This window comes from Myotis brandtii, unplaced genomic scaffold, assembly GCF_000412655.1.
Source record: "Myotis brandtii unplaced genomic scaffold, ASM41265v1 scaffold212, whole genome shotgun sequence".
In the NCBI taxonomy this organism is placed as follows: Eukaryota; Metazoa; Chordata; class Mammalia; order Chiroptera; family Vespertilionidae; genus Myotis; species Myotis brandtii.
Window position 1 is genome coordinate 1,481,964 of NW_005357931.1, and position 17,800 is coordinate 1,499,763.

At 43.3% G+C, this 17,800-nt stretch overlaps 1 protein-coding gene across 5 annotated transcripts in view; it reads right to left on the minus strand.

Annotated features, from left to right (window-relative positions):
• Positions 1 to 217: 217 nt before the first annotated feature.
• SLC14A1 (solute carrier family 14 (urea transporter), member 1 (Kidd blood group)) overlaps positions 218 to 17,800 on the minus strand; it is a 33,246-nt gene continuing 15,663 nt past the window's right edge. For 4 of the 5 annotated variants that reach the window (XM_005865754.2, XM_014539274.1, XM_005865755.2 and 1 more), the window contains 7 exons: positions 16,714 to 16,903; positions 12,950 to 13,078; positions 10,248 to 10,440; positions 8,127 to 8,274; positions 7,809 to 7,943; positions 2,944 to 2,993; positions 218 to 1,266 (listed from right to left, as the gene is read on the minus strand). In XM_005865754.2, the coding sequence (XP_005865816.1) occupies positions 1,093 to 1,266; positions 2,944 to 2,993; positions 7,809 to 7,943; positions 8,127 to 8,274; positions 10,248 to 10,440; positions 12,950 to 13,078; positions 16,714 to 16,903 (1,019 nt within the window). In that variant the 3' untranslated portion in view covers positions 218 to 1,092. The remainder of the gene's footprint in view (positions 1,267 to 2,943; positions 2,994 to 7,808; positions 7,944 to 8,126; positions 8,275 to 10,247; positions 10,441 to 12,949; positions 13,079 to 16,713; positions 16,904 to 17,800) is intronic. The other variant, XM_014539276.1, reaches the window with a different exon arrangement.

Below are 17,800 nucleotides of genomic sequence, written 5' to 3' on the forward strand. Positions count from 1 at the left end.
TAAGGATTAAAGTAAAAATAGCTATGCCGAATATTTTATTAAACTGTAACTTTTTTAGCCCTGGCCGTTGTGGCTCAGTTGGTTGGGCGTTGTGTTCAATTGGGGGTTGCCGTGTTCAATTCCCCATCAGGGCACATGCCTGGGTTGTGTGTTCTCACCCCGTTGGGGGCCTGTAGGAGGCAGCCAATCAACGATTCTTTCTCATCATAGATGTTCTTATCTCTCTTTCCCTCTCCCTTCCTCTCTCTGAATTCAATTTTTTAAAAATCTTTTTAAAAATGTAACTTTCTATACTATTTAGGAACTGGTTAAGCCAAGAACTTCTCTTATCTCATTGAAGACAAATCCATTCTCACAAGAAAAAGATAATAAACTCCACCTAAAAAAATCCCTTGCAATCTCCAAGAAAAGTAACAATACAGAATAATGTTGACTGACAGAAATTCTTTCTCCCTAACGCAGCTCTATTAGCCTGAAAAGAAACAACCATCTTCTGCAAGTGAAATCCACACATTGACAACACGGAGGCCGCCCTGCTGAGGAGCCGGGAGCAGGCTCGGCAATCAGGTGGCCTCGCCATGCTGACCACAGCTTATAATGTGTAACTTGCATTGATTTTTCACAAGTCAAACAGCTTATCTGAGATTTCGGGGTTGACTTCGATTTTATGACCATGAATTCCATTTCCTTAAGGCTTTAGTTGGTTTACAGAGCTTAATTTTTAATACTGTTAACACCATCTAGCCAACCAAACATAAAAAACATCAATAAATATCAATAATTAGCTCTAGTCTCAGTTCCTCTTTCTGCTGGAGCATTTTGGCTTTGTAAATACATTCCAGTCTTCATGCCAATGCCCCGAGAGGGTTTAACATTCCATAGCCAGAGCGTGTGGTTCCGATGCGTCTCTCACATGTTTAGGGATGTCCCTGAAGTCTAAGAGAAAACTGCAAAATGAGCTTAAGAACAGATAGCTGGTGGGTTAGCAGGAAAGAGGTTACTAGTGAAAAACAACGATTTGCTGAGACTGGAAGCCAACTGGGGCAGTTAGTCAGAAATGACCGCGACCACCGTTGTGGATGAAGGTTGCTCTCACAGAGGGCTTTCCACCAACATTTTCTTGGCTTGTAGGTAGAAGATACGGTTTTCTTCAGGGTAGGTGACTTTACTGAGGGGCATCCTGTAGAAGTTGGGGTTTTTCGTGGTCAGCAAGAGGAACAGCAGTGTGGCCAAACAGAAGGGCCAGGTGGCAGATGGCAGTCCGGCCTGAGGAGAAGAGACAAGCACGAGTTCCTTTGAGATCCTGTCGGAAAGCTAATCCACACACAGCACCACCTCTCACTCCATCCTCCTTCTGCTGGGGATTTGCCATGGGGGTGGGGAGGGGATGTGTGTGTGCGTGCGGGGGGGCGGGTTGTGGAATTGCTCTGGACTCTGCTTATGCCCATGGAGATTGAGTCTGAGCTCAGGGCCTTTAGCAGTTGAAATGTCATCATCCATTCTTTCAGGGGGTCAGCTATATTTCCATCTTGTATATCTTTCCCTTGTTCTCAGACATTTAGACTTCTAATACCAGATGTGAGAAGACGATACTTGACACAGAGTTGACACCTGGCAAATCCCCAATGGCTCCCGACCATTCACCACATCCACGAGGCCCAGAGTGACCTCTTTACCCCTTGACTTCCACCCAGACTAGGTCTTAGACTCTACTTGCTATCCTTCTTTTTCACTCTGTCTCCCAAAGAGACTCTAAGCTTCTTGAGGGTAAGTCTCTCTCCTGGGCTATCCATGGCGACTCATGAGATTCTGAGCATACACCACATGCCCTATGCAAGGACCCCATGGGTGTGATGGTACCCAAACCTGGCTGCACATCAGAATAATCTGGGAAGGGGGTTAAAAACACAGATGTCCAAGCACCAGGTCAGATCCACTTTATCAGGAATTCCAAGGAACTGGGCCTAAGGGTCTGTGTTTTTGAAAATCTCCCTTCCTAGCTGACTCTGTTGTACAGCCCGTCCAATTCTGGTCTGTGGATTGATGTCTGTGGACATTTGTTGGGATGGGAAGGGCCCCACAATGCTCTAATACACTGACTGTCATGCCTGTAATGGCGCTTTGACATTCTACCAGAAAGATATTGTGTCTCCAGACAACCTCCCAGATAAACTCTTTATGCTGCTGTTCAGAGGACTAGTTACTCTCTTGACCTATTAGCAGCCATGATCACATCCACATGGACGGAGCTATCAGAAACTGCTCTGCATCACCTGCAAGGGGGGGTGAAGAGAGAAAGTCCAGGGCACTGGGAGGTGGGGGAAGGGGGTCCTGGAATAGTCATACTGGATTCCTCAGGGAAGGGGAAAAAGAACATCAAAGGGCCAGATAGTGCTGAAAAGAAAGGGGAGAGAGTAGCAGGGGACCCTTAATGGGCAATGATTTTGCCTATTCATTAATTAATCCAGGACATGGGTCTAAATAAATCCTATTGATGGCTAACTGGGGACTTAAAATAAGATAAGGGATACAAAAAATGATTGGCTTGATTAAAAAAAATTGAGTCTTTAGTTAATTATCTTTTCCTCCCTTTCCTGCTTTCTCAACTACTACATAGTCCTGGCTTTCTGTTTCAGTAAAATATATTCTAAAGTCAACTTCCTGATACTCACAGTTAGAGTCTAAACTTGGTACTATATTATACAACCTCAATTTCACTTCCTTAAACTAAGCAATCTGATATTCTTAACAAGCCTGGTGACTTTAATTTGGACCAAAATTTACCGTGATGCTGGAAGGTGAGGACAGACAGGTGCAAGGAAAGGGAAAGTGGTGGCTGTCCCAGTCATGGATCCTGCCCTGGGACACCACCCACGTGGGCTTCAGGAGGGTTTCCATACCACGGAAAGCTGACCAGTCATGCTGATGATAAAGCAAACTCACCACAGCCATCAGATGTGACATGCTGGTTCCCAGGTAGGCGGTGAACAGGGCTACAGAAAAAGAAGAGAGAACAATGCTTGGTAGGCTTCATTTCATTGTGGGAAAGGCTGCCTTGTGGTTTAAATCCCTTGGAATGTAAACATCCACATTTTGCCAGCTAGCCCAGAACCCTGGTTGCAAGTATGTGTTTGGAGTCAGCAGCTCTGGGTTTGAATCCAGACTCCACCACTTGTACAACAGAGGTTATAGGAACATTTCTCTCACAGGGCTAGTGCAAGCATGAAAGGAGGTAATGCTTGGGCTTAACGCACAGTAGTACTCAATAAAGGTATCTTTTCTGTGGTTACTATCTTGTTGCTGCTTTGCTGACACTTATGGAAAAATCCTTCCATAGCAAATAAACTTTCCTGTTATTTTATCCAGGCAGAGTAGAATTAAAATGAAACTTATGAATGTTTCTTGAGGTAGTATGGTTTCTATACTGCATCTGGGATTCTCAAATTAATTCAGTTACCAAAAAAATCATGGTATTAAAAAAAGGAGAAGGTAGTAACTCAGAGATCAGCAGAAACTGAGTACAAATGTGGAATTCCTCCCCAGAATAACATTTTTTCCAAATACCATTAAGGCTGGCATACAAGCCAATAAATAAATATGCTATTTTTAAATTTACTTTGAGTAAAGCATGAATCTTAGAGTAGGTAATCTGAGTGTATGTGTAACTTTCAATGTAAAACAGCAAAAACAAAGGTCTCAACTAGCAAATCATTAATTCTTCAGTTTTGGCTGAAGAGGGGGCTCAGGGAAGCAGCCTGAGGAATGATTTGCACACACCCTTGGGCCACCAGCACACACTGAGATATACTCACCACCTAGTCTTCCTGTCTGGTGAGAAATCACACCAGCTATCTTGGGGGGCGGGACAGGAAATGGTGGGAGGAACTCTGTGATCCTCATTTCCATCCTTTTATCAATATTTTGTCTTTTTATCCTGGTATTTTTGTTCAACAGTATACCTAATTCTTTCACATCTGAATTGTCTCACGCTAGTGGGAAAGGCTCGTCGTTGGAACCAGTTTGGACTTCAAATCCAAGCTCTGCCATTTTGTTTGTTGTACAACAAATCACCTAACATCTCAGAATCTAGTTTCATAGTCTGTAATAAGGTAACTTGGAGGTGTATTTTACTAGGAGGTGGTGAATCTCAAATGAAATAGTGTATTTCCACAATAGCAGCTGTAAACTCACCCCTGTCATTCACAGAATTGAGATATTGCTCTGAGCAGAAGGGTTGCAAGGATTTCTGTGCTTGGTTTCCATAATTTTATCCCCCCCCCATTTCATTCATTCATTCACTCATTCAACAAATATTCACTGTCCCTCAGTTAAGCACTAGGGACACTCTATCCTTGCTCTCTTGAGTACCAGCTCTTCTGACACATTTCCTGAGCACATGAGACATCACCATTTCTCTCCTTTTAATGCCTATTGCACTTCTAAGGCACAATCTTGGTGTTCAAGTCTCATATTGAACTTGGTGTTCCAAGTGATCTCCAATTCCAAGTTGCTTTTCTGTCCATAGAAAGTGTCAGACTATCTAATAGCAGCTGCCCATCAACTAAGACTTGCTGAGTTGGGCTGGGAAAGCCTTCATTAGAGGTAAGTTCTGCACATCATGGTTTGTAGCTGATGACCCTGATAGTGTTCTGGATAGTCGAGGGAGAGAAAAGGCCCTTGAGTGCTGAAGGGAAGACTAGATTTCCACTCTTCACAGACAATGTCCCTCCCAACAGACCACCATGTGTGAGTCCTACCATCATATCCTGGCCACACAAAAGAGGTACAAAATATATTTGCAGTTTGCATTGATGAAATAACAAAATTGAGGGATTCCCTGGTTTAGAGGCAGGGAAGGCAGCTTTGGCAGGCTCTATCAGAGTTTGCCAAGTCTTCTTTCCTGAAAAAGCCATATAGTAGGGCACCTCTGTCATAAGTAACTGTTATTTATTTACCCTGGCTGACAAGGTTGAGTTTTCTTTGACAGCATCAGGGTGATGTGGGCAAGCTGAAACTTGCCATGGCATTTTCCATGTGATATTTGCTTGACAAGAGGGGCTGGACGTCTGTCTCAAAACTTGATGTCTAAAATGAAAAACACTGAGAGTACCCAGTGTGATGAAACAGACACCTTTACACACTGTTGGTGGCAGAGGACATTGGTATGGCTTTTGTGGGATGAATTTGGCATCTATTAAAATTAAAATCGGCAGAGCTGGAATTTTGGCACCAGGGTGTGGGCTCTTCACTGATTCAATATACTGCCTTAACCATTATGCTAAACTAGTAAAGAAAATCTGATCCACTCAAAGGAAGGTAGGCATGGTAGGCAGAGTCAAGATCCCTAAAGATGTCTCCGTCCTAATCCCCAGAACCTGTGAGTATGTTACCTTACATGGCAAAGGGACTTTGCAGCCGTGACTAAGAAATCTTGATAGAGGGAGATTACCCGGGGTCATCCGAATGGACCCAATGTAATCACAGGGTCCTGATAAGAGGGAGGCAAAAAAGTTCTATCCAGAGAGTAGGATGAAGAATGATCACTGTCTGCTTCATACTCCACTGCATTGATAGAACTTCGTTTTGTTTTGTTCAATTAGCCAGTGTTACTTCCATAGTAAAGAAAATAATGAAGATATTCCTGCTTTGGGGAAATACATCCTCAAGCATCTTTGGTTTCACCTCTTTCCATAGTCTGTCAAGACCTCATCCACAACTCTTTTGACCAAAACAGTTTCTGCTTGACCTTTAAGGATGGGCTCAGGCTGTTCCCATGCTGGCCCTGACCACCCTCTCCACCAACAGGAATTTCTCCTCCCAGTGTTTAGGACTTATGGAAAAGCCAGCTTCTCTAGGAGGTGCATCTCAATGATTCTAAACTGTAGTGTTCCCCTAAGAATCTTGCACTGTGGATGTTTCCTTGTTCTACTGTAAATGTCGTATGGGCTCCTGTGGGCTCTCTCTCTTACTCATCTGGCTTCTGCCCTGAACTGTAACTCTCTGTGATCAAGAACTACCTGGGATCTAAAGCTTCTAAATCCCCAGGTCTTATAAGTACTGTCGGGACTGTATCATGAGTGTTTAATATGTATTTGCTGCCAACACAGAAAAATAAAGGTATGTACACCAAATAAAGGTTTGAAACCTCAAACTAATCTCAAGATTCTAACCCCACTAAGATCAGGTGGCCATATAATCTGTTAGAGCCTTCTCTTTTGCCCTAAGCTTCTGAACAAGTATGAGAGAATGAGCAAAAAGTTTTGAAAGGGTTATTAGGGGAAATAGTTGTGTGACTACAAAATGACATATAAGTGGCCACTTGAGTTTTGTTATCCTTGCTGCAGCGCCAGCAAATCAAAATTGAATGAGGCCTTGGAAAACCTTGGTCCCATCCCACCCCCTGCCCAATGCAGAAATTCATTCTAAATCCTGCCTAACACGAGATCTGCCATTTTAGTAATGACTTAGACACCTTGGATTGCTTAATCTGGTGACAAACTGACTCTAGACAAATATTCCCATTAGGTTTGAAGTAAGTTCTGCACATTCCACTATCCCTGCACCCCTTTGTCCCCCAGGGAGTGTCATTCCCTTCAGTCTATCACAGCCATTTTCAACTGCGGTGCTGTGGCACACTGGTGTGCTGCAAGAATGTTTAAAACATGCAACACCTGACTATTTAGTCAGGGACACTGACCTCTTTTCCCTTAGATTGTTAAATAAAAAATTGACAACAGCCAACACATCTGGTGTGAAGGAATCAAAGTCATACCTATTTTTTGTCAGATCAGCAAAAAATATATATTTTTTGGTGCGACACAGAATTTTAGTAATTACTTTGTGTGCCATGAGGTGAAAAAGGTTGAAAATCGCTGGTTCTAGCACATTATCTTAAGTGCTTTTACTTGTATTGAATTAGGAATATCAGAGGCTATGGGAAAACAAGCATCCTTCCCAATGGCCTGAGAAGTTCATTAGCTTTTCAATCTAAATCACTGAAGTCTGTTTTCACCTAAGGCCTGGGCTTAACGTTTCAGGTTTTTAGCCAATGTGGGTGCTGGGTTTGCATTTACACTGCCTTCCCCTCCCCCTATTGACTGGACGTCCTTTGGCCTTAGTTCCCCAACAATCAAATGAGAAGGATGGTGGAGTGGAGCTCTCCAGAGCCCTGTCTAGCTCTGTGGGCTGAGTCTGGCTAGAATGCAGGGATCAGAAAGGGTTAATACAGCAGTTCTCACAGTGTGGTCCCCAGAGCACCAGCATCAGTTCCCACTTACACTTGGTTAGAAATGCAAACTCCTTCCTCCACCTCTAACAATGAGCTAGGGTCTGCGGGTGGGCCCAGAGGTCTGCATTTTAACAAGCCTCCCAGGTAGTTCTGATCACACTCAAGCTTGAGAAGAGCTGGATGAAGGTGATCCTCCAAGGGCCGCACAAAATTCTACCTGAGTCACCAGGGGAAATAGCTCTGCATTTAGCTTGAGTTATTTCCGTTTCGTTTCTTGGGTCAAATGATTAGTGTGAAGAACACAGGACAAGTTGAGTTTCTATGCCCCAATATACACATATGACAAAATGCAGAGTACCTTTCAACAGGCTCTCCTGTCTGTCACCACCTAGCTGGGCAGAGCTGACTCGAATACTCCCAGAAAGGAGCTGTCACTCGCCCTGGTCACACACTTAGAGAGCACGGGTCCCAAACAAGAACCCCAGCTCTAGTGTCTCGTGCAGTCCTTTTGTACTGTTTGTCCTGGATTTTGATCCCATAGTCACCAGTACCCCTCCCCCTAGATGCACAGATTACTCACCACAGGCGAGAGCCAGGAGGTGGGTTTGCCAGGTGAGCGCCATGAACATCCCTCCAATTGCAATGCAGGCCAGAGAGCTGTTGAAACCCCAAAGTCCAAAGTAGATGTTCTCAAATGGAGCTGAAAGGCTGAGCGCTGTTAGATAAGACAGGAGCAGTCAGAGCAGCGGACGGACACAAGGCAGGGTGCTCTGGAAGGGGCCTCGGGTGGAGGCAGCAACTGGCAATTGTTGGTCCCTTGGGGCAGAGAAAGGTCTGGAGTACAGAAGGTGCCTGAACAACACCCGGGGCGGAGGAGGTACTCTCCACGCCTGCTCACCTGCTACTATCCCCATCGCCGACCCGATTGCAGCGTGCAGGCACATGAGTGGGGAGGAAAGCAGGATGGCGCACAGGAAAATGAGCCCTGTCCACAGATTGTCACAGCCGTATATCTGACCAACACCCACAGGCAGGGATTTCAGTAACTGCAAAAATAATTTAGGAAATAAGTCATTAAAATAACTGGACAGAAACCCATAGGACACCCACAAGCACATATGAAGTAATTTTAGATTTAACATATCTAATCTTTTGAGATAAGTGTCATTAATTTAAAAAATTCTCCCTCTCTCTTTACAGAAAAATCTCAGTCCTATTTCTGCTTTATTCCCAGAGATGCACCAGACCTTCCCTGGTGTACTCAAAGCCTTTTCAGCACCCGCCTCCACTCCCTGCTCTCCTGCCTGCACAGACGCGTGGCCTTGGTAACTGTGGTGCCACTGACCCACTGTGAGGATCTCCCATGCCTCCCCACGAGGGTGGCAGGGACCACCACTTATACGTCTACTGCTTTCAACTGTCCATCCATGCTGGGGCCAGTCCATCCATGCATCTCTACAGTCCATAGAAATATTATTGTTCCCATGCAATCTGGTGGTTAATGAAGTCAGGGGATCTTATCCACAATTCAGAAGCAGGTCTATACTATGAGTTTGATTCTGCCCTAAGCTGGACCCTAAATTCTTCCCACCCATGCTGGATTTTCATGTCTACACAAGATTACTTCCTGTTTCTTCTAGACCAGAGAACTTGACACAGGCACATCCAGCAGAACCAATCCTCAGATAGCCAGGGGTGGAGAGTCGGGTGAGGTGGGAAATAAGTGCTGATGCTGAGGTGGCAGTTCAGAGGGAGGGGAAGGACAAGATCCCCACTTCCCCCGACCAGCACTGTCTGACAGAGCTTCGCATGACCTTGGAATATTCTGTACCTTTGTTGTCCAACACATGTGTCTATCGAGCACCTGAAATGTGGCTAGTGAGGCAAAGGAGCACAACTGTAATCTTACATTTTAATTAATTTTACATTTAAGTTAAAATACCCACATGGGGCTAACAGCTACTGTATTGGACAGTACTATTATAGGTCGATCAATGAATACTATAATTTTTAATGGGGAGTTATAATATGTTTCTTTTTATTTTCCTTCTGAGTTATTTCTAAATGTTCCCATTCACTTTCTGAGCAAGAAACTAAAGAAAAGGCTACGTAAGCTTCTCACATGTTTTGATCACCCAGCTCAGAGGAAAGCAAAAGGTGTTTTATAACCTCACAGTGGGAAAGCCAGTTTTTTGCACATGAGAAAAAGTAGGGTTTCTTTGGTTTTCTTTTGATTTCAAGTGTTCTCTTGCTTTTAATAATCATGAAAAAAAAGATATTTATTAAATAAACACCATTAGGAAGAGCTGGAACTTTATTTGGGTTAACCAGGTGTTTAAAATGGTGTTCTCTCTATGCACATCTGTAAAGAGGTACATAGTATACAGCCTTCAGGGTGGTTCTCAAACTCTGCCCCATAGCACAAGTATTTAGGGGCTTGCTATACAGGTTCCCAGGCCCCACCCCCAGAGATTATTATTTAGGAAGTCTGAGATGGTGCTCATATTGGTACTTCAAAAACAATGATTCTGATGCTTACTGAAGCTTGAAGGCCCAGAATTATTGTACTTATTCTGTGAGATCGAACATAAGAAAAGGCAGAACAGAGAGGTACTGTGGTGGGTAAAACAATAAGCAGCCAGTCCTTTTGGCAGGTCATGGAGGGCTTAGCCCCAGGTGGAGGTCCCTGCATCAGTGGCTAGCCCCCATCTCACCCATCCAAACAAGGGCCAAGTTTGCAATAGAATGTGTGATTTCCAATGGAGCTATGTTCTGGAATTAGCACTGCAGATCTTAGGGAAAGTTAGCTTTGACTAAAATAGTCATTTAAAAAACCCCTTAAAGCCCAAAGCTTTGGAGAACAAATGCTTTAGCTAGCAAAATGAAGACAGGAAGTCCCCCCCCCCCCCCCCCCACCAACTGAGTCTCTATAAGGCTCTGATGCCCATGGACGAGTAACCAGGAGGACGCTGACTGTCTTCCAGAGCCAGGGGGAATGTGAAGAGATCGTGTATCTTACCTGCAGGCCACTGAGTTCAGACCAGGTGACATTGGGAACCGAGGTTATGGGTGAGAACAATCTGCCTGGGAAGAACAGATTGTAATGTCCTGTGGCCGAAAGGTACATGGTCAATGCCATGTTGAAGGGCAGGGTGAAGATAGGGAGGTCCCATTTGCCGAACACGGAGCTCAACCCACTTGAGAAAATTGGACTAAAAACAACAACAGAAGAGAATGGAAGAACATGTGTGTGGCAGCCAATGTTGACAAACCGAATCTCTCTGCTAGGGATGGCTTTTGAATATGCCCCTAAAGTGCTGCGTTGGAAAACCGTTCACAGAAAAAACAAACAAAAAATCCAAACACACTTGAGATAAATCCTGTCATAGAGAGAATAATTCTTACATAAAGTAAAAAAAAATCAACTCATAGTTTCTTTGGCTTTTGAAAAATTACATCTGGGTTGCTTACAGTGAGCTATAAACCTCTAGGTTTCAAAAACACTTTTCTAGTATTTAAGACATAGGAAATAAAATATTATTTACATAGGTAAAGCCACATGTGTGACCTACTTGATCAAATGCCCTTCCCTCCCCCTCAGAGGTGACCACGATCTTGAACTTGTCTATATCTCTACAAGTCTTTAGTGTATGTATTTTTTAAAAAGATAAACAATTATCCAAGGGAGGATGCAGGTGATGTGGGCTGGATGAAGAAGGTCTTAAACTCAGAGGGAGAGAGTTTTAGGTCAGTGATGGCGAATCTATGACACGCGTGTCAGAGGTGACACACGAACTCATTTTTTGGGTTGATTTTTCTTGGTTAAATGGCATTTAAATATATAAAATAAATATCAAAAATATACATCTTTGTTTTACTATGGTTGCAAATATCAAAAAATTTCTATATGTGACACGGCACCAGAGTTAAGTTAGGGTTTTTCAAAATGCTGACACGCCGAGCTCAAAAGGTTCGCCATCACTGTTTTAGGTCCTTGAGCAGGTGAACTGTGTGACCTTGGGCAAGGCACTGCTTGCTTCTCAGGGTCCTTGACTGTAAACTGGGGGTTGAATTAGTTGGTCTCTGGGACTCTTTTGCACACTCACTTCTTGACTTACTCAGAGGGCCATCCCTTTAAGATCAGAACTTCAGATTTCATGGGTTGTGGGAGGGGGTGTGGTGAGCACCCATAGGCAATGACTCTTGCCCTTGAACCTGTTCCCCAGAGTAGGCTGGGAGTTACCTCCTGGGCAGGTGGGCTTTGCTGCCAGGTTCTCCTCCACACACTGCAGGTGCAGCCCGGGTGGGTGGCTCTCCTGCAGACACTGTTCAAGACGGGCTTTACTTCTCATTTGTGTGGATATTAGTATTTTATATTCTAAATATGCTACAGTAAGAAGGAAATGTTTGCTTCCAAAAATAAAAAATAAAAAAGATTTGTGACACTGTCAGCATAGAAACTAATTTGAAGAATTCAGGCTTTTTTTTTCTTTTAAGAAACTGAATTCAGTGAGTAACTTTTTCCTCATTCCACGATGATGCTGACACCATCCTCAATAAAAATTTTTTTGAAGGGAGTGGGGCAGGTGGGTAAGGAGAGTTCATAGAGGCACAGTGGTTCTCAAAGTGGGATCCCTGGATTGGCCATATCAGCATTATCGGGGAACTTGTTAGAAATGCAAATTCTCTGCCTGCCCAGTTGAGCATTGATCCATGAACCAGGAGATTAAGGTTTGATTCCTGGTCAGGGCACATGCTGGGGTTTCGGGCTTGATCCCCAGTAAGGGGGGTGCAGGAGGCAGCTGATCGATGATCCTCTCTCAGCATTGATGTTTCTCTCCCTCTCTCTCTCTCTTTCTCTCTCTCTCTCTCTCAAATCAGTAAAACCATATTAAAAAAAAGAAAACGCAAATTCTCAGGCCCCATCCAAGTTGAACCAATTCAGAACCTCTGGGGATGGGAGCCGCAATCTATGTTTCAACAGGCCCTGCAGGGGATTCCGATCGTGTGCAGTTTGAGGACCACTGATGCAGCCAAAGGCTCTCAACTTTGGTTGTACTTTATATTTTTTTAAAAATATATTTTTATTGATTTCAGAGAAGAAGGGAGAGGGAGAGAGAGAGATAGAAACATCAATGATGAGAGAGAATCATTGATCGGCTGCCTCCTGCATACCCCCTACTGGGCATTGAGCCAGCAACCCAGCATGTGCCCTTGACCGGAATCAAACCCAGGACCCTTCAGTCCACAGGCCGACGCTCCATCCACTGAGCCAAACCGGCTAGGGCAACATTGATTGTACTTTAGAAACTTCTGGGGCTTTTAAAACTCCCAATTGCCCAGGCAACACCCCAATCAAGACTGATTACATCAGAATATTGGGGAAAGGGGAGAGGTGGTATGAAGGGCCATATGTACCAGTGTGTTTTAATGTTTCCTTTTCCCAATAGACACAATCCGAATCTAAATTTTTAAAAATGATTTCTCTAGAAGTTGCATTATATACATAACATGAAATTTATCACGTAACCATTTTAAAGTGTGCACTTATAGAGCACTAAGTACACTCACATTGTTGTACAACCAGCACCACCATCCAGTCTTAGAACATTTTTCATCTTGCAAAACAGAAGCCCTGTACCCATTAGCAGTAACTCCCCATTCCCACCCCCTCCCCTATAATTTGTTATAAAAGCATTTCAAAAACCAGTTATAACTTACCAAGTCATGGACATCACAGAGACAGGGAATAGCAGCCACCAGAAGTAGTCTCCCTTGTTTGAAAAGATGGCCATGAGTATCCCCACGAGGGTGGCGTTGTAGCCGTGCAGCCCGGCTGCGATTGCTGACCTGCGGGCGAGAGGCACAGCGTGGACATTTTCCAGGTGGACACTGGCTGGGCTTGCACTAGTGACACTTGTAAATTCCAGGCCATATTCACATTAGAAAATGAGATTATATTTAGAAATCTATTTCCAAGTCTATAGAAGCCAAATACGACTAAAAATGTGAAAAAATACAAATGTACACTTAGAACAGCCCCCTACAGAGGCATCAGAGCTAACGATGCGCCAAACCAGTTCTGTTTCCTTTAGCCTTTCCTTGGGGAAGTTATTATTTCTTTGAAATCATTAAGGGCCTCTGACTTGAATAAAGCTTTTAGGTGAAACTGTTTTTGAAATCTGATTTTCTTGGTCAGGTGTAAGATTCTTGAAATGAAAATTCACTTTCATAGTGTCTTTGATTTTACAATTTAACATACATTTTATCTTCCTGTGCTTCCATTTTTGTTGTCTCCAAACAAAGATTTCTAAGTTAGTACAAAGAAAGACAATTACTTTTCTTTTACTTGGCAAAGTATTCCATTTAATTTGGTGCATATTTAGCACCTAATTTTTTCTTGGGGCCCTTTTTGCTTCTGAGCATTTAACCTCACTTCTTTTTTGTTCTTCCATTCCAGACCCCGTATTCCATTCCCCCCCCTTACTATTATTACCTCTCACGGAAATTGCCATGTAGAGACCTGTGGTGATATTGTCCTATAGACGAAAAAGGGGCCACATACGAAACCTGACAAGCTTAGGGGAGGCCTGTCTGGGGGAGGGAGGGATGCCTACAAACTCAGAGACCTAAAGTAACCTCATAGGATGGTCTGAAATGAAAACTTTCTAACTAAAAGCAGTTGCAAGGCAGGTGGTCATGCCCTAGGGCGGTGTTCTTCTCTAACAAAGGTCAATCTTTACTTTAACTGAGCCTGTCTATTGTCTTTTTGCATCTGCAATAACATACCCCTGGAATGTCAGGGTAATTTTCTTTTTCCAGACCCCTCAGGGTACAAACACTGCACCAAAGCAGAGACCTCAAATCCCCTCATTGTTATTATCATGTTATCCTATACCCACCTAAGTAAAAGAAGTATGTATCTTTTAAAAAAAGTTGTATTCCTTTTACTTTTTACCCAACCCCAGAGATTTCCCTGCCTCTCTCTCTTTTCCCCCTCCCTAATCTATCACCAATGGATTTCATGTAACCCCCTTAGGTCTTCCCCTTTGATTCTAATGTATAAAATAAGTGGTAAAATTGCCATTTTCTGGAGCATTTTTCTCAATCCCTTGAGATTGTGTTTCCTGGCAATTGTGGCCAGTTTGGCTCAAATAAAAATTCTTACAGGTTTGGACATTTCTTACATTGACTGTTGGCCCTGCATGTCATGAGATTTAGCAGATTCTAAGGGAATATGTTCTTTTAAATTTGAATTTATTGGTGTTACATTGGTTAATAAAATTATATAGGTTTAAGGTGTACAGTTCTATAATACATCATCTGCATATTGTGCATTCACCACCCCAAGTCATGCCATTTCCATCACCATTTACCCCCCTTTACCTTGTCCTGACTCCTCTCACCCTCATTTTCCTCTGGTAATGACCATACTGTTGTCTATGAGGTGTTTTTTTCTTAATCCCTTCACCGTTTTTTACTTAGCCCCCCACCTTCTCCCCTTGGATAGTCTGTTTCTATTTTGTTACTTAGTTTGTTCTCTCCTTAGATTCCACATATAAGCAAAATTACATGGCACCTGTCCCCATCTGACTGACCCACCCCACCCAGCACAATGCTCTCCAGGTCCATTTGTGCATCTGCAAAAGGCCAGATTTCCTTCCCGTCCATAGTAAAGCAGCGTTCCATGGTGTAAATGCACCACAGCTTTTTTATCCACTCATCTACTGATGGGCACTTGGTAACCTCACTTCCTCTCCTGGTCAAAATGGTTCCCATGTTATAACTGGGAACTCGATGCCATTGGCAACACCTGGCACCATGAAGGGCCCGGCATTCAAGGCTGAATGAGCCACAGGTGTGAAGATCATGGAGCGAGTGGGTGAGATCAAATGCGGGGCCCCAGAGGGAGTTGACACAGCCAGTGAGCCACACTCCCGGGTGGCAGAGGATCGCGTGAGAGCTCCTTGGCTTGTTGGTAACTGGAGCAGGAGGCACCCATGATCAGCAAGATGATGTCATGCTGAGTGAGAGCATTAGAAGAAGGACTCCCTGTTCAAACGTCCTTTGTCTACCTTTAATAATCCCCCAGGCCGTGTGGGAGGTGATGCACTTTGTATTGATTTAACCCAGGAAGTGATAACGCCCTTCACAATTGGGACTAAACATGATGACACTGGAGAACTAATGCAAAGACGTATTCCCTCAAGAACTGACTTTCAGAATTAATGCTTTAGTTTGGTCAACAAATTTAATGGCAATGCCTACAAGTTGTGGAACACCCTAGTTAAAGCAGCAAGAATATGTATATTCACTTAAAACAGAGGGTTGCTGTTTTAATGCTGTCCTTTGAGGACCGGGATGAAGAAAAGAGATTTGTAAACTAGCACGTGCGAATGAATATGCCTGGTCTTCTAAAATACACCTGATAAGGAAAATGGGTCAGTTAGCAAAGCAATAAAGGAACCTTTGCTATGGCACAGTCCGAGACCACACCTCCAAAGTGGAAAGACTATTTCTTGACATGCACTGGGAAAGGGTTTAACCTAAGATACTAAATCACCTTCTACAGATAACAAATCAGGCTCCTCGGAGCTGATGCAAAAGTGGAGCATTTGCTGACTCTCTCCCCAAGAATCTTCTTAGGCAATGCACAGTAAGAGCTATAAGAGCTTAGTTGTGTAATGACAACCCACAGGGGATTATGCATTGACCTTGAACACTGGGAAGACCTGCAGCCTCCCTGGAGAAACGGGTTAGTCAGGAGTGTTCTACACCCCTGATGGGTGTCAGCTCATCCCTTCTTCTTCTTCCTTCTCCTTCTCCTTCTTCTTCTCCTTCATCTTCAACATTTTAATCACATTTAATTCAGTAGTTCTATTGTAAAATGATACTAAGACTATCAGAAAAGTGAGACCACATATCAATGTATTTTCAAATAGGATGATTTCCTTATGTTTATTACTTTTAAAAATACCATAAAACATTTTAACCACTTGACAGAACACTTTGTAAAGTGGATGCTATTTCTAACCTAGCACATAGTTCAGAAGATATCCTAACACTACAGTTAGAAACTTGCTGACTTGAAATCTGTGGTTATTCATCTCTCTAGAATCTGAGCAGAATGAATTTACTGAACGAATCATGGACTAAAGATATAAAGGGGGTTATTAAGCCAATAAGCTTTTCATGCATTTTTGCCCAAACAAAAAACATGTTGATGATAAATATTGATCGATTATTAAAGAAGATCCCTTTAGAATCTCTCCTGGGATTTACTTGTAGCTTAGTTCTGGTTACCATGTACTGCTATGAGAATTTGGCATTGTTCAGACTGGCTACTTATTCAGGTGCCATGAATAAGAGCAAATATAAAGAGTTCTGTGGAATAAAGGTTGTTTCTCCTGGGAGGAGTGGGGCTTTATTAGGGCTACTCCTGTGTCCTCGGACGTGAGAAGAGTGGCTTGGATGGGTGCACCTACCTGTCCTGACTGAGCATCAGGGCTGTCAGGGTGGAGACCACGGTTCCTATAAAGCCATTGAGAGCCCACCAGGGGTTCTGGACCAGGAGTCCCACCAGAATCAGGATTCCACTGATGGGGTTGTTGACAAGCGCCACCTGGGATAGGCCCCGCAGAATCCAGTCGAAGAACTGGAGCACTTGGGGTTTGTCTGCAAAAGATGACAAGGGCAGAGCTAAGAAAGCAGTGAGGAGCCCCAAGTTTAGGGCCCTCTTGAGCAAAATCATCCAAAGCCCCTCTGATGAAGGTGAAACTTATTTTTTTTATATTCTTTGAACAATTTTCTCTTTAGTGGCACCCAGATCCTTAAGCATCCAATTTCTTTATGCTCAACCCACGCTGCCCCTAGTAGAATTGCAGCTCCAGAAAGTGTCAAATGCACTTATTCATCATGCATAGAGGTACAGACTTTTAAGCCAAAGGACTGAATTACCAATAGTAAAATATTCGATTTTAGGTACTGAAACAATAAAATGGAGCCAGTTGTCTTCCTCTGATAGGAGCAAGATCCTGCCCTGACCACTATCTCCATTAAAAAAAAAAAGTTTGAAGAGGCTTGCAGGTTAAAAGATAAAAAGTTTAAAAATGGGGAGGAAAGAGCTAGAAAGTAGGTGAATACAGTCAAACCTTGGTTCTCGAACTTAATTCATTCTGGAAGGCTATTCATGAAGTGATTTGTTTGAAAATGGAATCATTTTTTCCCCATTAGAAATAATGTAAATTGAATTAATCCATTCCAGACCCCCAAATGATTTACTGTTTTAACCTTTCTTATATACAGTACATGTCTAATGTACTGTTTAATCTATAAACAAACACTTCTTAAATGTATCGAACCATCCCCTTCTAGCCTGAAAGGAATCACTTTCAGCACTCGGTCCAGCTCCCGGTGGTGTCTTTCAGGGGTGCAGGTCTTTGCTTGTTCACATATCACTGCCTCTGAAATGCTGTCACTGGCTAAGTGCTTGTCATTTATCCAAATCAACAACAGTTTTTCTGCCTCTTCAACTGCCTGTGATCATTGTTTCTTTCACACCTTTAGCAGCAT